The 20,986-nt window shown below is 43.9% G+C and overlaps 1 protein-coding gene and 1 long non-coding RNA gene across 4 annotated transcripts in view; both read right to left on the bottom strand.

Moving 5' to 3' along the window:
* Window positions 1-9,900: 9,900 nt before the first annotated feature.
* LOC124516259 (uncharacterized) lies at window positions 9,901-14,518 on the bottom strand. Its single transcript, XR_006963008.1, has 2 exons — window positions 12,922-14,518; window positions 9,901-11,261 (listed from the first exon to the last, which is right to left on the bottom strand). It is a non-coding gene; the product is annotated as an uncharacterized LOC124516259 (long non-coding RNA).
* A 1,595-nt stretch (window positions 14,519-16,113) lies between these two features.
* The window catches only part of PTP4A2 (protein tyrosine phosphatase 4A2), a 31,255-nt gene continuing 26,382 nt past the window's right edge, over window positions 16,114-20,986 (bottom strand). For 2 of the 3 annotated variants that reach the window (XM_047086053.1, XM_047086054.1), the window contains exons 5-6: window positions 19,461-19,535; window positions 16,114-18,648 (exon numbers count right to left, since the gene is read on the bottom strand). In XM_047086053.1, the coding sequence (XP_046942009.1) occupies window positions 18,540-18,648; window positions 19,461-19,535 (184 nt within the window). In that variant the 3' untranslated portion in view covers window positions 16,114-18,539. The remainder of the gene's footprint in view (window positions 18,649-19,460; window positions 19,536-20,986) is intronic. The other variant, XM_047086055.1, reaches the window with a different exon arrangement.

The raw sequence follows: 20,986 nt of genomic DNA, 5'->3' as shown, positions 1-20,986 counted from the left end.
ATTCTGTGTCTCCCTCTCTCTCTGCCCCTCCCCCATTCGTGCTCTGTCTCTCTCTGTCCCAAAAATAAAAAATAAAAAGTTGAAAAAAAAAAATTAAAAAAAAAAAAATCAGGGTTTCGTCACATACACATTTTACCTCCACGAAACTGATTTTTAACCAACAGGACATACACATGAGCATGTGCACACACCCACCTAGAGAACAGGTTAGCACCTGGACCCCAGGAACACCTGATGCCCACCTCCCACTCCAGCAAACATGCTCTCCCTCCGTCTTTCTCTCCTGTGTCTGGTTCTCCATATGCCCACAGCTTTCTTCTCTCTCTAATCGTCTCACCCATCGATTCTTTTCCCGTTGTCTGGCCTAAAAGGTAGAACCTTTAGCTGCCAATATTCCCTGAGCTTTCTATGCTAAGGCCCAGGCATTTAAAAAAAAAAAAAAAAAGCTACAAAATTCTTGGGGAATGATTTGAGGTTGTATGTTGGGCTTTAATTCACTTATTCAAAAAAATATGGAGCAGGGACGCCTGGGTGGCTCAGTTGGTTAAGTTTCTGACTCTTGATCTCAGCTCAGGTCATGAGCTCACAGTTCGTGAGTTTGAGCCCCATGTTGGGCTCTGTGCAGACAGTGTGGAGCCTGCTTAGGATTCTCTGTCTCCCACTCTCTCTCTCTGCCCTTCCCGTGCTTGCACATGTTCTCTCTCTCTCTCTCTCTCACTCACTCCCTCCCAAAATAAATAAATAAACTAAAAAAAAAAAAAACAAAAAAAAAACAGAGTGGGGCGCCTGGGTGGCTCAGTGGGTTGAGCGTCTTACTTCGGTTCAGGTCATGATCTCAGGGTTTGTGAGTTTGAGCCCCGCATTGGGCTCTGTGCTGTCAGCTCAGAGCCCACTTCGGATCCTCTGTCCCCCACCCCTCTCTCCGCCCCTCTCCTGCTCATGCTTTCTCTCTCTCTCTCTCTCTCTCTCTCAAAAACAAATAAACATTTACAAAAATATGGAGGGGCGCTTGGGTGGCTCATTCAGTTGGGCGTCCGACTTCAGCTCAGGTCATGATCTCACGGTCCATGGGTTCGAGCCCCACTTTGGTCTCTGTGCTGACAGCTCGGAGCCTGGAGCCTGCTTCAGATTCTGTGTCTCCCTCTCTCTCTGCCCCTCCCCCACTCACACTCTGTCTCTGTTTCTCAAAAAATGAATAAATGTTAAAAAAAATTTTTTTTAAATACAGAGTATCTCTTGCTGGCATTGTGCTGAGTCCTGGGGTCCCCTGGCGAACGACACTAATGAAGTCTCCGCCCCCGTGTGGCTTCCAGTCTAGTGAGGAGACAAAGCAAACTTCAAACCAGGATCAGCACTTTAAAGAACAAAAATGAGGGTAAGGGCATAGGGAGTGATGGGGCATGGGGTAATTCTAGATAAGGTCGCCAAGGATGGTCTCTAAGGAGGTGACATCTGAATAGACATGGAGGATGAGCACTCAGTTCTCCGAAGATCTGGTGAAGAGAAGTTAGGTCCGGGCAGAAGGAACAGCAGGTGTAAAGCTCCCGAGACAGGTGTATGAGTCAGGAGAATGGAAGGGGATGAGGGCAGATCTCTGAGGGCCTTGAGGGCAGCGAGAGGAATTCGCATTTCGTTCTCCGTGTGTCAGAAAGCCTCTGGAGCCGCTAAAGCAGACGGCTGGCTTGATGTGATTTTTTTTTTTTTTTTTTTTTTTTTTTTTTTTTTGTCATGGGTCAAGAGAGGAAGCAGGGAAACCGTAGTGGCAGGTGCTGGAGGTTTGGCGAAGGGACTTGTGGATGGGTTGGGTGTCGGGGATGGGATGGGATGGGTTGGGATACGTTGGGAGGGAGAGGGGAGAAAGGTGGTGTGTAGGCAAAGGGCAGGAATAAATTAATGTGGCCAGGGCGGAGTCCCGCTTGCCAACAAGGCCCTTCCCACGGTGATCATGTGGCTGAAGACGGAGAGATGGGGCGAGCAAGCAGTCAAAGGAATATGTGCTTGTTTTAAATTCTCTCTCTGAGTCCCAGTAACTAGGTCTGGAAAAGGAGATGGTTGGAATAGCTTCAGCGGTTCTCAGCGGGGGTGGAAACACTGGCATTTAGAGGAGGGGGCTGGGGATTCTACACATCCAGAAATATGTAGGACATCCCACACGACAACGAATGGTCCCGTGTCCCACTTTCGAATATATGTCCCACTGCAAATTTATGAAGATGAGAAGCCTGCAAAGCTATCTGAGCCTAGAATCGAACTCCATTTTACATACTAGGATGGTATAAATTTTTTTTAATGTTTTTATTTATTTTTGAGACCGAGAGAGACAGAGGATGAGCAGGGGAGGGGCAGAGAGAGAGAGAGAGAGACGCAGAATCCGAAGCAGGCTCCAGGCTCTGAGCTGTCAGCACAGAGCCCGATGAGGGGCTCGAACTCACAGACTGTGAGATCATGACCTGAGCTGAAGTCGGACGCTTAACTGACTGGGCCACCGAGGCGCCCCAATACTAGGATGGTTTAAAAAAATATTTCCCGGGGCGCCTGGGTGGCGCAGTCGGTTGAGCGTCCGACTTCAGCCAGGTCACGATCTCGCGGTCCGTGAGTTCGAGCCCCGCGTCGGGCTCTGGGCTGATGGCTCAGAGCCTGGAGCCTGTTTCCGGTTCTGTGTCTCCCTCTCTCTCTGCCCCTCCCCCGTTCATGCTCTGTCTCTCTCTGTCCCAAAAATAAAAAAAAAATTAAAAAAAAAATATTTCCCAAGGGGACACCTGGGTGGCTCAGCCGGTTAAGCGTCCGACTCTTGATTTTGGCCCAGGTCAGAATTTCACAGTCATGACAGCGAGCCCCTCGTGGGATTCAATGCGGAGCCTGCTTGGGATTCTCTCTCCCTCTGTCTCTGCCCCTCCCCTGCTCGTGATCTCTCTCTCTCTCTCCCAAAACAAATAAATAAACTTTAAAAAATAAAACAAAATACATTTTATAAATTACTTGCCTTTTATTTCTCTCTCTTTTTTTTTTACTGTTGAGATTGCACTCCTGAACACGTTATATATGTCAACTCACTTACTCTTCAACACACTAGTATGAAGTAGACCCTGTCATTGCCCCATTTTATGGATGAAGGAACTGAGGCACAGAGTAAGACCCCCAGCTCACACAGCTAATAAGCAGCTGAGCAGGGATTCAAACCCGGGAAGTTTACTCCAAATTTTATATGCTCTAAAGCACAAGCACTATATCATATAGACTTTAGGTAGGTTTTCTGTGGATCTTAGTTCAGGATAGTAAGGTCGTTACTAAATATTGATAAGGATGAAACCCAGAGGGCATCTGGGCCCCTCCCAGCTCTAAAATCTGTTCACTCTGGCTGTGCTGCTACAGAAGTTCTCGTTCAACTGAACCTTGTGCTTGGAAGCTTGTTCCTGAAAAGGAACAGTGTTATGTCAAATTAGTGAAGCTGACTGGTGACCCGGCAGTGAGTGACCCCTTCTCAACAGAAGTTCGGTGCTGTACTACGTCCTGTGACTCAGGAAAATCTTTCCCTGGGAAATATTTTTTATTGTGGTAAGACACACATTACATAAAATTTGGCATCTTAACCATTTTATTTTATTTTTTAATGTTTATTTGTCTATTTTGAGAGAGTGAGAGCACGCAGGGTAGGGGGAGGAGCAGGGAGGGAGGAGAGAGAGAGAGAGAGAGAATCCCAAGTAGGTTCCACACTGTCAATGCAGAGTCCCACACGGGACTCGATCCCACGATCCTGGGATCACGACCGGAGCCGAAACCAAGAGGCAGACACCCAACCGACTGAGCCACCCAGGCACCCTGCTCCTCCCTCACTCATGTGCGCTCTCGCTCTCTCTCTCTCTCTCAAAAACAAAAAATAATAATAATAAAAATAAAGGGTACACTGCAGTAACGTTTAGTACCTTTACGATGTTGTGCAACCGGCACCACTGCCTTGTTCCAGAACATTTCATCACCCCACAGGGAAACCTTACATCCCTTACACAGAGCCACTCCCCCACCCCCCTCTGCCCCAGTCTCTGGCAACCACCAATCTGCTTTCTGTCTCTGAGAACTTATCTATTCTGGATATCTCCTAAAAGTGGAATCACGCAACACGTGACCGTCTGCGTCTGGATTTTTCACTCGGAATAATGTTTTCAGGGTCCGTCACGTGTTGCAGCACGTGTCGATATTTCATGCCTTTCACAAATCTTTCCGTTGAGGTAAAGTTCACATAGAAAATGGCACATTTTAAAGTGTACAATTCCGTGTCGCGTAGTACATTCGCCATGTTGTGCAACGACCACTCTACCTAGTTCCAAAGCGTTTCATCGCCCCCAGATGAAACTTGTACCCATTAAGCGGTTGACTCCCATTCTCTCCTCCTCCACTAGCCCCGGGGCAACCATCCGTCTGCGTTCTGCATCTACGGATTTATCTCTTCTGGATATTTCTTATGAATGCGATCACATAGTATGGGACCTTTTGTGTCCGGCTGCTTTCACTAAACATGATGTTTTCAAGGTTCATCCACCCTGCAGCATACATCGGTACTTCGTGCCTTTTTGTGGTTGAGCAACATTTCCTGGGATGCACAAACCACATTTTGTGTATCGTCTTCGTCCATTGATGGACACCTGGGTCGTTTCCACCTTTCGGGCATTGTCAATAGTGCTGCTACAGAAAGACATTCGTGTACACGTTCTTGTTCGAACACCTGCTTTCCACTCTTTGGGGCCGATACCAAAGAGTGGGATTTCTGTGTCATGCAGGAATTCCATGTGAGTTGCTAAGGAGCCTCCATCCGGTCCACCATATTGCACATTCCCAACAGCAATGTTCCGCCTTCTCCATCTCCACACAACCCCCCCCCCCGCCTCCACCTAACAATTTTTCAAAAAAATTACTATGGCTATCCTGGTGGGCAGGAGGTGGTGTCTCATTATGGTTTGGATCTACATTTTCCTAATGACTGGTGACATTGAGCATCTTTTCATGTGCTTATTAGCCATTCGTACATTTTCTTTGGGGAAATGTCTATTCAAGTCTTTGGTCCGTTTTTAAAAACTGGGCTGTGTGTCTTTTTGTTGCTGAGCTGTGCCTAAGGAAATCATTTTAAATTTGGAAAAGCATCTAAACGTAAAGATACTCACCACAGTATTATTTGCGCTAGGGAAAAGATTGAAAGTGACACTAATGTCTGACAATGGGGGATACGAAGACAATCCCTGTCCTCCAGGGGCACACTGTCCTGTCAGCAGACACACACAAAAAAAACCAATAAATTCAGCAAGTCCCATATTCAGGGTGTGCACCGGGTACCAAAGGAACTCGGGAGAGGGGTGGAGGGTGTCAGACAGGGGAAGAAATGTGAGGGTAGGTGAGTACAAGGCAGAAAAATGGTACGCGTGCAGAACTGTGAAAGAGAAGGATACAACTAGAGAAACACAGACAATCTGCGGGCTTGTGGTGTAAGTTTCAGAGCAGAGAGGCAGGAAGGAGCAAGAAGGTCTTGTGTGCTAAACATTTACCTGAAAACTCAGGGAGCTTCCAAAGGGGGTGAATTCCAAACATCAGCTTCATGTTTTGGAAAGATCATTCTGACAGCCACATGGAGGATGTGCGATGGTGGGGCCAGACTAGGGTCTCGTCAGGAGGGGTGTCACAAGACAGAATGAACCAAGCAGTGGCTATCGGGAGAGAGGAGGTGAGAAGGCTGGGGATCAGATAGGATTCCTAGATCATTGTTCCTGCCTGATATGGGTTTGATCAGGGCTTCCCCAACCCCCCCCTCCAAAAAAACCAGATGTATTGAAATCCTAGCTCCCAGAACCCTAGGACGTGACCTTATTAGGAAGTAGGGCCATTGCAGATGGAATCGTTAAGATGAGGTCATCCTGTACTAGGGTGGACCCTCATCCAATATGACTAGTGTCCTGATAAGAAGACAGCATGTGAAGACAGAGACACACAGCGAGAAAGCGACGTGGTGACGAAGGCACAGACCAGGATGTGCAGCTGTTAAGCCAGGGAACACCAAAGATTGCCAGCAAACCACTGGAAGCTAGGAAGAGGGGAAGAGAGAGTCTCCCATAGGTTTCCGAGGGAACATGGCCCTGATGACACCTTGATCTCGAACTTCCAGCATCCAGAACTGCGTGACAATAAATTTCTGTTGTTTAAGCCACCCAGCCTGTGGGACTTTGTCACAACAACCCTAGCAAACAAATACATTCCCACCTGTTCAGGATACAATCCTGGCATAGTTACTTAGCTCAATAAATACCAACAGCTAGCATTTCTTGAGTGCTTACTCCGTCAGGGTACGTTTTAAGTGTTCTGCTCAGAGCAACCCATTCCATCGCCTTAGTTCCCCGTGAGGAAGAGTCCATTACTATTGTCACTTTCTATTTAAGGAAACGGAAACACAGAACGGTTGGACAAGTTTCCCAAGGTTACCAAGCTAGGTAAGTGGCAGAGCCAGGATTTGATGCTTGGTAGGCTGACACCAAGCTCTAGCGTTCTTGCACAGTATGCTACACAGCCGTTCTAATAAATATTTGCTGAAAGGTTCAATGGATGGATGAATGAATGAATGAATGAATGAGTAAATCTGGATATAGTACCAGCATGAAAGACGGGGATGATGAAGAAACGAGAGGGATCGAAGATAACTCCCTGGTGTCTGGCTCAGATGACTTAGTAAATAAGGCATCTCTGTTGTAGAGGAAGGAAAAAAAAGGGGGGCAACGTCAGATTTGAGGGGTGGAGGTTGAAAGCTGAAGAAGCAATGAATAAATACACTCTTAAAATGCTGAGTTTGAATTGCTGTGAGACCAGTGAGTCCAATAGGCTGCTGGACAAAAGGCTCCGGCGCTCCAGACAGAGATGTGGTTAGGAATTACAGATTCAGGAGCCCTCGGGGCTCTTCGTGTCAGGGAGTTGGATGAGATCACCCAAGCAAGCTGTGTGGGAAGAGACAAGCAGACCACCCACCACGGAGCCCTGGGGAAAACTGGAATTCAGGAGGCCAGCGCAGGAAAAGGAGGCTTCACCTACTAGCACAGGGTCCGTCACAGAAGGGACAGAAGTCAGCTCGTGGTGGATTGAGGGTTGAATAGAAAATAAACCAGAGGGTAAACAGATGAGCTGCAAGTGAGAGAACGCCATGGCTTTGTGGTCTGGAGTTCACGAGTAGATGCAGAAATGACTTTCCACAGTGCCGTGCTGGAGTAGCTCCCACCCCGTGACTGGTAAATTTCAGGAATTGGGCCATTATTTAAAATTAAGTTGCAGGGGCGCCTGGGTGGCTCAGTCGGATGAGCGTCTGACCCTGGATTTCAGCTCAGGTCATGATCCCAGGGTTTGAGCCTCACATTGGGCTCCGTGCTGAGCGTGGAGCCTGCTTAAGATTCTCTCACTCTCCCTTGGCCCCTCTCCCCTGCACACACACACACACTCTCTCTCCCGCTCTAAAATAAAAAAAATTTTAATAGTTTAAAAAATGTTTAAGAATAAGTTGCAAAAACTTACAATTAAATAAATCATATTGAAAGACAAAGGTCATAAACTCTTAACTCATCTCTTCCTAATTAGTGCATTTTACTTCTATCTGTGCTATTTTGTTGTCTCTGTATGGTGGAAATACTATAACAGTGTGCCCCTGCACCTCTCTTTCCAGCTCTATGTTCAGTGACACCCATCAATAGCTTGAAAGTGGCCGTGGTGGGTGTATTTATACTGTGGAAACCAGCAAGTGCTACTGATCAGAGCTTGATTAATTTTTTGTCAACTGTCTACACTTAAGAAAGTAATAGAGGGATGTTTGGTGGCTCAGTCAGTTAAGTGTCAGACTCTTGATCTCGGCTCAAGTCATGGTCTCATGGTTTATGAGATCGAGCCCTGCATCAGGTTCTGCAAAGAACCTGCTTGGGATTCTCTCTCTCTTTCTCTCTCTCTCTCTCTCAGTCTCTCTCTCTCTCTTTGCCCCTCCCCAACTTGTGCTGTCACTCTCAAAGTAAATAAATCAACTTTAAAAAAAAAGAGAGTTTGGGGCACCTGGGTGGCTCAGTCGGTTAAGCATCCAACTTTGGCTCAGGTCATGGTCTCGTGGTTCGCGAGTTCGAGCCCTGTGTTGGGCTCTGTGCTGACAGCTCGGAACCTGGAGCCTGCTTCGAATTCTGTGTCTCCTTCTCTCTCTGCACTGCCCCTGCTCATGCTCTGTCTCTCTCAAAAATAAATAAACATTAAGAAATTAAATAAAAAGAGTTTGGCAAAAGTCAACAAATCATTCTGTGAGAACCAGTTGGCTCCATGGAATTTACAATAAAGAGCAAAGCACATTTTATCATTTTTAAGTTATATGTTACATCCTTTATATCAGTAAAATTTACAGTAAATTGTACGTGGGGGTATACACACACACACACACACACACACACACACACACGTTGTTCAACCTCCTGACTCCACAAGGGGCAGAGAAGTCTCACCCCGCTAGGAACGGATCATTGGAATTAAGGTAGCGAAAGCCTTCAATGCTGAGGGGCTAGAAGATGCACTGAATTTTCCCAGGAGGAGCATGACTAGGGGTGGCCTTTAAGGCCCAAAGGACTCCATGCACTGAGTGATGGGGAGGGTGACAGAAGTCAGTAGCAATGAGGGGTAGTGGTTGTAACAGCCTGATGGTAAATGGTCTCGAGCTGGTATTACCCAAGTGCCGAAGAGCAATGGTCTGAACATGGCCATGGATTGCCAAGCCCTCATCTCCCACTGGCCTTTGTAATACAAGGGTCATGGGAGAATGAGTAGCCTCCATTTTTTGAGGTCCCAGGGAAAGCAGTATCCTCAGGGGATAACTTGGTTTCAGTTAATAACAGCTTTCTCTTACTGAGTGCAAGGGGAGTATAGTGTGGTGATATGATCAGGGTTTCTGAGTTAGACATTTCAGGTTAGAGTTCTGGGTCTGCCACTTCCTAGACACGTGATACGGGGCCAGCTACATACCCTCTGAGCCTTCATGTCCTAATCCATAAAATGGAGATAATACAACCTCCCACTCAAAAGATAATATCCCTAAAACACTATAAGCACAGCGCCTGGCACATGATAAAGTTTCAATAAATTGCAAATATTTTTGTGGCTATGCAAGTGAAAAAGCAAAATAGTCATAAAATTACAATTACACATGGCAAGAGGCGGGGAAGTGACAGGAATACATCGTGATATTAACAACAGTTGTCCCTGAATGGCAGGACCATGGGGTTTATTTCTTTACCTCCTCTGTATTTCCCAAAACTTCTACAACAACCCTACTTTGGCTTTCATTCGGAAAAAAATATTTTTAAGTTTATTTATTTATTTTTGAGAGACAGAGAGCACGAGAGCACACCCAAGTAGGAGAGGAGCAGGGCAGGGGGTGGGGGGGAGAGAATCCCAAGCAGCTTCCATGCCCCCATCAGCACAGAGCCCAGTGTGGGGTTCCATCTCACAAATCCATGAGATCCTGACCTGAGCCAAAACGAAGAATCTGTCGCTTAACCGACCAAGTCATCCAGGAATCCCAGAAAAAATACTTTTTAAGCAAGCAAGGACAGTGTATAGCAAGGAAAATCCTCATTTAAAAAAAAAAAAAGACCAGTGTTGTCTCAGGGCATGAGAAAAATTTTTTAAAGTCTTCTGTGGTATACACAGGCCTATCACCCTAGCAAATTATTGCAAAGGGCAGAAAAAATATTTGCAGAGTTTAGCATTCCCAAATCATCTTTTTTCACCAGTAAAGAAATGAGTAAGTTCAAAGACTGTCTCCTCTTCTCTATTTTCTGTCTTATCCTATGATTTTTACATTTTAGGAGGACTTTTCATGAATAAAAGTGCTATAAATTAATCTAAACATGATTCAAATCTTTAATTTATGTATTCATTAAAATTTTACCTGTTATCAATCTTAGGGTTCCAGGTGTTAATGGCAACTCTAAATGAAAGTCAAATATAATCATTTGCATAAAAGCATTAGAAGATGATTAATTGGTATTTTCATACAGCTGTGATCCATTCGGCACTTCAAGAGCTGAAAAAAAATTTCCCCTAAAAACATTTACCTACACTAATCCTCATGAAATTGCAGAACACCTTCCAGTTTTTCATGCACTCAGCTACATTTATAGCATGTTCATTACTGGAGTCATATTTCATATTTCCTGATTTTAAAAAACATTACAATTGTGCACCCTTGAAAATTAGGCTGATTTCCACACCATTCCTTGAATATTTATGTGTTCCATTCCTACAGGAAGATAAAGATTAAACCTACTTGTATGAACACATCCCCATTTGTGTGTTTTAGCATGATCTGGGGAATATATTCCAATTTCAAGGGGCCTAAACTTGAGGGACCCTAAAAAAATAAGTCACAGGGCTTAGGTAGAAAAGTGTTTTCAGAAAAGTGATTTATCTCTGCTGAATAAAAGCTGTGGCCCTGGCAGCTCAGATCCGGTTACGATCGCTAAGGCATGTCCAGGCTGGTTATCTAATGCCTCTGCAGGAATTTAGGCCACGCATTAATGCACTGAAGATAAAATCAATTCGAAAATTTCTTAAATCAAATACCAATCCTGGAGTACGACTCTATGTGCAGGGGAAGCAGCCAACAGTAATGGGAGGCCAATTATAAACTATAAACCACTCTGCTCAAACATCCTGGTTTGTCATTGGTAGGGCCCATTACACAGTGTGCATAAGTTAAATCCATTGACTAGACAGAATGGCTTGCTAGACACACACATACGTGTGCTACACACACACACACACACACACACACGCACGCACACAAAGGTGCAGCTCAATTAACAGGGACGCATTGAGTGCAAAAACCCACAGCAACATCCTGAACATAAATATCGTCCCATTCTGCTATGGCAGTATAGGCAAGCATTTTAGAAATCAGGCCCTAATTCAAATACTGGCCTAGCCAATTACTTAGTATTTCCCTCCTCAGTTTCCTCATCTACAAAATGGGGTTAACAATGAGGAGAAGCCCATGGAGAGTACATGAGAAAATGCCTGTGAGATTCTGAGCACAGCTGTACTCGGCCGATGTTGGCTAGGATTCACCCCGTGTTCCTTCATCATCCTGACTGCCCTGACCCCAGAACAGCAAAGGCATGGCACTGTGGTCACACGGGCCAGCGAGTCTTCCAGGGCGGTTGACCAGGCTGCAGGCAGTGAGGTGTTCTGATTGCTTTCATTGCATGTGTGATCTGCAGAGAAAACAAGAGGTGGGGGCCGTCTTACAAATCTTTCCCCAAGGCCAGATATCACAGCTGATGAAATTACTCCCTTGAAATGTGAATGCAGATACACCAGTCATCGTTTCGTATAATCCAGGCTGGTGGCTGACAGAAAAGATAGTTTTCCACCTTATTCCTCTGCGGCTCCCTTAGATGAGGCCCCAACACCTCTGTCCTGGCCTCCTGCAAGCCATCGTCAACTCACCGTCCATGAACGGTCAACTTCTACTCTCTGCAATTCATTTTCCTTCATTCAACTGGTATTGGTTGCATGAATAATACGAATCAGGCACTGGGTTTACAGGTACGGTCTCTGAAGAGTTTCTTGGGGGCATGGGGTGGCTCAGGATGTTAAGCTTCTATTAATTTCGGCTGAGGTCACGGTCTCATGGTTCATGGGATCAAGCCCCACATTGGGCTCCATGTTTGGGATTCTCTCTCTCCTTCTCTCTCTGTTCCTCCCCTACTGGCACACTCTCTCTCGAGGTAAATAAATAAACATTTATTTATTTATTTATTTTAATGAATCTTTATTTACTTATTTTAATAAATGTTTATTTAAAACTTTTTTTAATGTTTACTTTATTTTTGAGAGAGAGAGAGAGAGAGACAGAGCACAAGCAGAGGAGGGGCAGAGAGAGAGGGAGACACAGAATCTGAAGCAGGCTCCAGGCTCTGAGCTGTCAGCACAGAGCCTGACATGGGGCTCGAACTCCCAAACCGCAAGATCATGACCCTTTCAAGTTTACACATGCTATTATGGCCACTACTTGAAAAGTGCCTCCAGCACCTTCACAGAGCATTGCACATAGTAGGCTCCTTTACCTTCCTCAGAGACCTTCCCTGACCATCCCATCTAACTCCATACATAACCCCAGTCACTAACCCCTTACCTGCCTTACTTTCTTCCAACTTTCAGAGCATTAATCATTATCTAAACATGTATTACTTGGTGGCATACCTGTTTATCCTTTCATCTCAGCTAGAATTTAAGCCCTGTCAGGGCAGAGCATTTCCTGCCATATCCTCAGTGCCTAGAACAGTGTGTAGTATGTGGTGTGTACTCAAATACTTAGTGACTAGATCATCTCTCCTCCTATGGGTGCTTCGGTCACAGCACTTAACACGCCGTTTGTATCATCAAAGTCTAGGCTCTGTTGGTTATGAAGCAACGGACACAAACTAGGGACAAGGGACACGAGGGACAAGGGAAGGGGCAGGAATCACCGAGAAGGCCTCATGGCAAAGTGGAACTTGGCTGGGGCCGAGGCATTTCTACCCAGCTCCCGGGCCATCGTCTTTTATGTTTTGCTCCCTAAGCTGCAACTCCATCCTCCTCCTTGTCCTGTGTTTACTCAGCTCACCTATGACCCAACATATGCACCGGCCCTGCTGGCTTCTCAACATCCAAGAGTCTCCCTCAGTTAAAAGTAAGAATTTGCGGGCCGCTGGTTAGCTTTGGGCCAGCTGTCTATCTCTTGACCCAACTAGTTGTAACCTTGGGGATGGAGAGGGAGGCACAAGGGAGGAGTGTCTAGCAAGCTTCCTAGAATCTCAGGACAACCAAAGCTGCCTGGCATAAACCATCCCCTCCAGAGATATCAAATCATGCCACTTCTCCCGAACATACCTTCCTCTTTATCGACTCCCTTGTATTGTTTTTCCTGCCTGAAATGTATTTTCTTCAAAGCCCAGCTTCAGTACATTCACAGTGTTGTGCAGCCATCACCATTGATTCCAGAACATTTCGTCACTACAGAAAGAAACCCCATACCCATCAGCAGCCACTCCACATCCTCACCCCCACCCCAGCCCCAAGCAACCACTCATGTTTTCCATTCTCTCGGGTACATATCTAGAACTGGATATTGGATACATTGCAATTGCCGGGTTATATGGCAACTCTATGTCTAACTTCTCGAAGACCTGCCAGGCTGTTTTCAAAAGAGGCTGCACCACACTGTCCATCCCCATCAGCAAGGTATGAGGGCTCCAGTTTCTCCACACTCTTGCCAGGACTTGTCACTGTCCACCGTTTTTTTTTTTGTTTTTGTTTTTGTTTTTATTTTAGCCATCCTAGTGGACGTCAAGTGCTACCTCATGCAACAGCCTTTTCTACCTCACACATCAAAGCCCAGTTCAAATGTGACCACCATGGAACTTCCTAACCTGCTCCAGGCCAGATTGTCACTCATTCTCCATAATACCATCATTTATCTATTGATCTATTACCATTCCTGAGCACCCGGTACATGCCAAGCACTGTTCTAGGTGAAGATACAGTGAACGAAACCAAAAATCCCTGTGCCCTGTGGAGCTGGCAGAAAGAGACAAAGTTTGTGAAATGGTTGTTAAGGGCTAAAGCATAGCCACACAGTAGAATATGCCAATGGGGGGGGGGGGGGCAATTCTAAAGTGAAAGTCATGGAAGTTCTCACTGAAGTTGAGCAGGAATTGAAATTGTCTGAACTATGGAACATCCATGAGAGATGTCAAGTAGGTTTTGAATAATGGGTCTGGAGTCCAGAGAATAGAGTCCAGGTAGATAAAGCAGAGGTGGAGATCATGAAGAACCAGAACCTCAGACTAAGGTGTGGCTGCTAAACTAGGTGAAACCTCAGAGTATGAGATCTGTCCTAGAAAGCAAAACTCTGTTCATTTTCTATTGCAGTTGTTAACAAATTAACACAAACTTAGTGGCTTAAAACAACATAAATCTATCATCCTACATTCTGTAGGATGTCCTACATGGGCCTAAATCATGGGCAGGCTGAGTTCCTCTTTGAAGACTCTAAAAGAGAACGTTTCCTTGCTTTTTCCAGATTCTGGAGGCCCCCTTCCTCTATCTTCCAAGACAGCGACACTGCATCTCTCGGACCATTCTTCCTTAGTCCCATCTCCTTCTGATCTCAGCCAGGGAAGATTCTCTGCTTTTAAGGACTCACGCAATTAGACTGGACTCATCTAGATAATCCAAGACAATCTCCCCATCTCAAGATCCTTAACCACAGCCAGAAGTCCCTTTTACCATGCAACATATTTACAGGTTCCAGGGATTTAGAGTATGAACATGGGGTAGTGGGTTGGGAGGCATTACTCCTCCTACCACAATAAATGAAAGCATTTCAAAGAGTGATTAACTATGTCATATGCTAACATGTCAAAAAAAAGTTAAGGATTAAGAACTGACCATTGGACTGGGGCGCCTGGGTGACTCGGTCAGTTAAGCGTACGATGTCAGCTCAAGTCACGATCTCGCCGTTCTTGAGTTCGAGCCCTGCGTTGGGCTCTGTGTGGACAGCTCAGAGCCTGGAGCCTGCTTCGGATTCTGTGCCTCTCTCTCTCAAAAATAAACATTAAAAAAAAAATTGACCACTGGATTAAGTACCACAGAGGTTCTAGTGATCTTTACACGGGCAGTTTCAGTGGAATCAAAATCTTCATTGGAATGGGTTCAAAAGACAAAAGTAGAGTGTACTGTTACATAACTCTTTTGAGTTTTGCTATAAAGAGCAAAGGGGATGAGTGTGGGTCAAACAGGATTTTAACATGGAAGAAATAATAGTACATTCAAAGGCTGACGGGAGTGATCTAGCAGAGGTAAGTTAATGAACAGAAGGAAGAATGGCTGGATCTGGGCCCTTTGAACAGTGATGGAATCTAGTACACAAGTGTTAGAGCTTGCCTGAAGAAGGGCCAGGACAATCTGTCCATACAACCAAAGGAAAGACTGAGCATACAAGCAGAGATGCATGTAGGTAAGTAGAGACGCCATCAGGCAGGAGCCTGCGGAAATTTCCTTGTTTCTATTTTCTTAGTCTGGGCGGGGGAGGCCACAAACTGAGAGAAGGGGGAAAGAATTAACATTTAAGTGTTCTCGAGGAAAGTCAAGGAGTAAATAAATCAAAGAGAGAAATGAAGCAGGATTGTCAGACGGTACTAAGGTCTATCTAAGGTCACGACTTTAAACACAGACACGGAGTTAGCGTGTCCAGTTGCACAAGTGCACACGTGCAAATAAGGGGGCGGGCTGAACTTCACCAAAAATGGAGCCAGGCAAGTAAAATGAAGAAAGAGATGCGGCAGGGCAATTTGCCATGTAGCCAAGTGAATGGAACAACAGCCCACTGAATGGAAGCTAGATAATGAAGACCAGAAGGTGGGAACTTTAAAACAGGGAGGAGGCTCAATGAACTTTAAGTCACACAGTACTGTATCTGCTTACTCTGTTCTTAACATCTACAGATCTAACTCCTCTCCTAAACTAAGGTCCTCACAGTGCGAACAGTGTCTTGTCTTCTCGTCCTTAGTACCGTAGCAGATAAGCTTGTTTTCTGAATGAATGGATGGATGCTGACCCATGGTTTGAAGGAAATTCCCCACCCCAGACCTAGGATATATAATGTTCCTCCTTCCTTACTGTTCTGTAAGAGTTCAAGTAAAAAATTGCAATGCTTCACCAAAACCTATGGTATAAACAAATCCTTTGGTCCTAAAAGCCAGCAAGTTATTGGGAACCCACCTCTTCCCGAGTAGCTTAAAAAAAAAAAAAAAAAAAAAATCCCGTGGAATAAGATGCTGAATTCCTACAATGTTGTGTCCAAGAACTGAACCCCGAATTTGTACCAGATGTATCCCAACTGCAGTTAAGTTTGCCGTATTGAACACCTGGGTGGCATGAAATCTTTGAACTTCCCAGCCTCTAATTATTTCACCTCCTTGCAGTAATTAGCAGGATCCAAAACAGACCTTGAGAATACTAAGTTTTCTAAGGAGACATAAATGAAATTCAACCTGGGGTGGAGAACAATACACAGACAAAGAGCATGTAAAATATGTTTTATTGTTCTTTAAAAGGGTTCAGGGTTTGGTTTTAAATCAGGCTGCACACCTTTCATCAGTCTGACATCTCTCTCACCATGTCAAACTGGCTTCAGCTAGCAATACTTCATTAAATCCAAAAGAAAAAAAGAACTTTTAATTTTGAGGAAGAAAATCCAGTTCTGAGAACAATTAACATTAGTATGTAATTTAAAACAAAATGAGGGATAATGTTTCTTGTCGCTTTATACACCCTTCTCCTCATACAGAACCAGGAATGTAATTTTCCTAACTCAGGCAGGCACTGATACTGCTGGACACTGCACACACATATACACCCGACACATGCGCGCACGCACACACACACACACACACACACACACACACACACTCCCCACAAACAACAAAAATCAGAGCATGTCAAAGGGAAAAAGTTTGTTATTGTATTGATCAAAACCCTTGGAGTCAACAGACAGTCCGAGTTTAGATGGTATGCTGTTTTGATCTTGAACCTACGTTAATGGAATCTATTGTAATGTTCTGAAATAAAGAATTTTGGAGAGTACCATCATTTTTCACTTTAAAACTCTAGAAACAATTTCAGAAAGCATTATTTTGTTTTGTTTTCAGGGATGGGGGAGGAGAGAACCTACATACTTTCATTTAGTTAAAAATCAGAACAACTCCGGCACAGGAAATAGGCAGTTCACATAGCCAGCCAACGTCTGAGGTATCATCAGTGTGAGACAAGGTCCCGGTCCATTCCTACTGGCCTAGCTGATCCTAAAAAAAATGGGAAGTTTATGGCTCTGCATAGCAAATTCCAGCAAGACAAGATGACCCTAAGCCTTTATTCAAATCCTTAGCAGCAGAGCACTATTAAGTAATGTTTAGATGAAGGGTGCAAGAGCCCTGGATGGTGTCCTTCAACTTGCTTTGTGAGTGCAGCCCGGTCACGACTGCTTTCTGCAAAAGAGCAGAAAAACAGCTTCTCTAGATCAGCACAATGAACCCAGCAAAGAATCTGTAAAACTGATACTACACCATTTCATCAACAACACAGTCCCTTTGCTATTCACTGGGTTGCTTTAGGTCTCTCTGCCACCCTGGATGGCCTCTGGACACATACTCACTAGGCATTGTTGGTTTTGAACCAGCGATTTTTTTTTAATCTCATAAAGAACCTAGTAAGAAAATAACAAGGCAATCAGTGGTTAAACTTAACTGTACATAGAGGGGGCAGTTTGGAAAATATGCATCACAGGCATTTCTCGAGTCCAAAATACCCCATCTTTGCTGTTAACTCCTTCCACCATTCTCAAAAATTCATAGTACGAGTAAATCCCGAATAAAAACTTCAAACTATCGGCATTCTCTGATAACATGAGACAGAAAATCAGAGTAATGCTACGACCCACAATTTTCGGTGATGTACAAAGTATGCTAACTCTCCGCCTGGACACACCTTTAGTGATGGCCTGGAGCGCTCCCCTTCAGAAAGCAAAAGTTTCTGGGATACCTACTTAGCTTCATTGGTTGGAAAAGAGAAGAATTCGACTCTCAGCTAAGTTCTCTGAGAAGAAAGACTCTTTTTAAAATGCCATTTCCCCACTAATTTACCAAAACAAAACCAAAACAAAAGGCTCCTGGCTACGTTGCCTAATGTTGAATAGGGTTTTCAAGAAAAGAAACTAACATGAACACCCCATCATCAGTAAAGACTAAAAACCACCTGGATCATATAATATATATGCCACTGCTTTTTTTTTTTTTTTTTTTTTTTTGGTGTTTTTTGTTTCTTTTTTTTTGTTGGTTTTTTGTTTGTTTTTTCTAAAAGTGCCCAGGTGGGCTTAAGGCTGCCAGACTGCACACACGTCTACAGCAACAAGGGCTTCTCCTATTCCATCTACAACTTGTATCGGGGGTGGGGGGTGGGGGGATGGGGAAAGAAGAGAAGAGAAAAATATACGCCCACCACCACCAAAAAGAAAAAGAAAGAAAGAAAGTCCCACAACAGGGAGACCTATGTGCCAAGCATAATGGAAAAGTGTGCTCCCCAAACAGATGGTTCTGCACAGGCTAATGTTCTGCTGGTTTTCCTTAGAGACCTAGTTTGAAAAGTTAAAAAAGACAGGGGATTTTGATATAATTCAATTCTGACAGAAATTCAAACTCCAACAATTAGGAGCAAACTCATCCTTCACTGAATTAATCCCTTTTTTCTTTCTCTTTTTCTTTTCTTAAACATTTTATTCATGTTATAGAGGGATTTCTTTTTTGCTTTTTTCCAATCATTAGGAGAGTGGTTGAGGAGTACTGAATCCATCGCTACTTTGGTGACACAGTTAAGATTCCAGATTCACATTTCCAGGTACCAAGAGTTCCCTCTAAATGCACAATCAAGTCAGCCTTCGTTTACACTTCTTTCTACTGAACACAGCAGTGCCCATTGGTGTCTCTGACACGCAATCGCATCTTAGGTCGGTATTTCTCCAGGTAAAGCAGCTGTTTGGAATTGAATGCTCCCCTTCTTTTTCTGAAAATACAAGAATGACAAACTTTATCATGTAAAAAAGCTATCTGATTCACTGAAATGCATTATTTATGGCCTAAGGCTTTTCTAACTTCACGCTGTGAAAACCAGTATATTCCTTGTACAGTATCACTTCTTAAGAGAAGGGGCTGATGAATGACCAAGTATTAAATGAAGCAGCAGGCACAGATGGCATTCCTTGAAATATGCCACCTTCCTAGAGCTGCTACCATACATTTCATGACCTCTTGTCACAGTCTTTTCTTTTCTTTTTCTTTTTTTTTTTTTTTTAAAGAAAAGGCTGAAAGGGAAAGGACAAGGTATTAACTGCCAAAGAATTCTGGACAACAAAATAACATGGCCCATTATTCCAGACTGATGCCAAGATTCTGTCTGGGCACTACCATCCCGATTTTGTGCCTGAACAGGTCACTTAAGATTCTTAAGTGATTAACTGCTCCTCTATAGATTCTCCCTTGCCTCTTGGTCATAGTTGCACTTGAAAGGTGTTTTGGACATCCACTAAAAGAGTCACTCGATCTCTGAGATTCTACTACCTATTCATTTTAAAGATTCCTAGATATTCAAGTCATATTGGACAGATTCTTTAGCGTCCAAATTTGCCACCTAACTTAAAAAATCTTTAAATCTGGGAGCCAACAGTACTGTTACAAGTTTATCACTTTTGATTTCTTCGATCAAACAATATTTTAAACCAACAAGTTACTCCATACTACAAAAGGGTACTTTCCGTAATTCCTTCTTCTTGTATGGTCTTGCTTTATGTGTTTCTGAACATAAAACTTCCTACTCACTGTCTTATAAACTGAACTGCATCTTCATACTTCATTCCACATTCAATCAAAGCAAGTGCAACCAGCACGGGTGCCCTATAGAGAGAAACGCATCTGTAAATATCCACAAGTCTTTGGAACTGAAGGATTTTTTTTTTAATCCAGGATTACATATTACCAAAACAACACGAAGTTTGAGCTTCCCTTTTTTTCCGTGTACTAAAATAGCTGCTATTTTCCTTATACAAATGTCTGTATCATGATAGGGTCTATGGTGTTACCCACTTTTAGTAAAGCACTAAATTCTACACCTCGTTAAGAGATCTTTATTTAAAGCACCATCACATTAGATCTCAAATTTTCACATTATATGTCATCAAAAATTCTTCATTGGCCTTTAACCAGTACTGTAGCAAAATAAGTGAACAAGTGTGTCATCCATACTAAGCATCTCAGAATTTTCATTACAAATCCATTTTAATATCATTTCCTCAACAAATACTAAAAAGGTGCTACATTTCTTCAACAAAATCCTTTCTGTGAGCTACGAGAGTGTCAGAAAATTGGTATTTACAAACAGTTTTCTATATAAGTATCTTTTTTTTTTTTTTTTTTAACATCTAACAAGGGACATTGAGGCCTGAGCAGGTCCCAACCTGTCCTTGGTTTGGAGATGTTATCTGCCTCATAAAGCAAAGGAGAGGGTTTGTCTTCTGGGAAGACAAAGTTGTCTCCTCTGAAAAAGCCTCCTACATAGTTGGATTTGGCATCTTCCAGGAATGGGAAGGCAGGGATTGGGGCCTAGGGAGTCTGTGTTTTCAGCTGAGGGAGAGACAGAAGACTGGATCCTGATCAGAGAGTCCAGAGTAAGATATAGTTACCTCCAGGACTCGTTACTGTGAACCCAGCTTGGGCTTCATGACAGTCACAGAAGCAGACTCCTTAACAATAAAATAATACACACAAAAAAAATCTAACAAGGGAAATGATGTTTGAAAATGTCTACTACCTGGGACCGCAAGCTGGTACAGCCACTCGGGAAAACAGCATGGAGGTTCCTCAAAAAACTAAAAATAGAACTACCCTACAACCCAGCAATTGCACTACTAGGCATTTATCCACGGGATACAGGTGTGCTGTTTCGAAGGGACACATGCACCCCCTATGTTTATAGGCGCACTATCAACAATAGCCAAAGTATGGAAAGAGCCCAAATGTCCATCGATGGATGAATGGATAAAGAAGATGTGGTATATATAGACAATGGAGTACTACTCAGCAATCAAAAAGAATGAAATCTTGCCATTTGCAACTACGTGGATGGAACTGGAGGGTATTATGCTAAGTGAAATTAGTCAGGGAAAGACAAATATCATATGACTCCACTCATGAAGACTTTAAGAGACAAAAGAGATGAACATAAGGCAAGGGAAACAAAAATAATATAAAAACAGGGAGGGGGACAAAACAGAAGAGACTCATAAATATGGAGAACAAACAAAGGGTTACTGGAGGGGGCGTGGGGGGGGGAGGGGCTAAATGGGTAA

This window comes from Lynx rufus, unplaced genomic scaffold, assembly GCF_022079265.1.
Source record: "Lynx rufus isolate CCGP_SWC_20201006 ecotype Redwood Valley unplaced genomic scaffold, mLynRuf1.p SCAF_2, whole genome shotgun sequence".
Taxonomy (NCBI): Eukaryota; Metazoa; Chordata; class Mammalia; order Carnivora; family Felidae; genus Lynx; species Lynx rufus.
The sequence above is the reverse complement of the archived record's forward strand: the minus strand, read 5'-3'. Positions and strand labels throughout refer to the sequence as shown.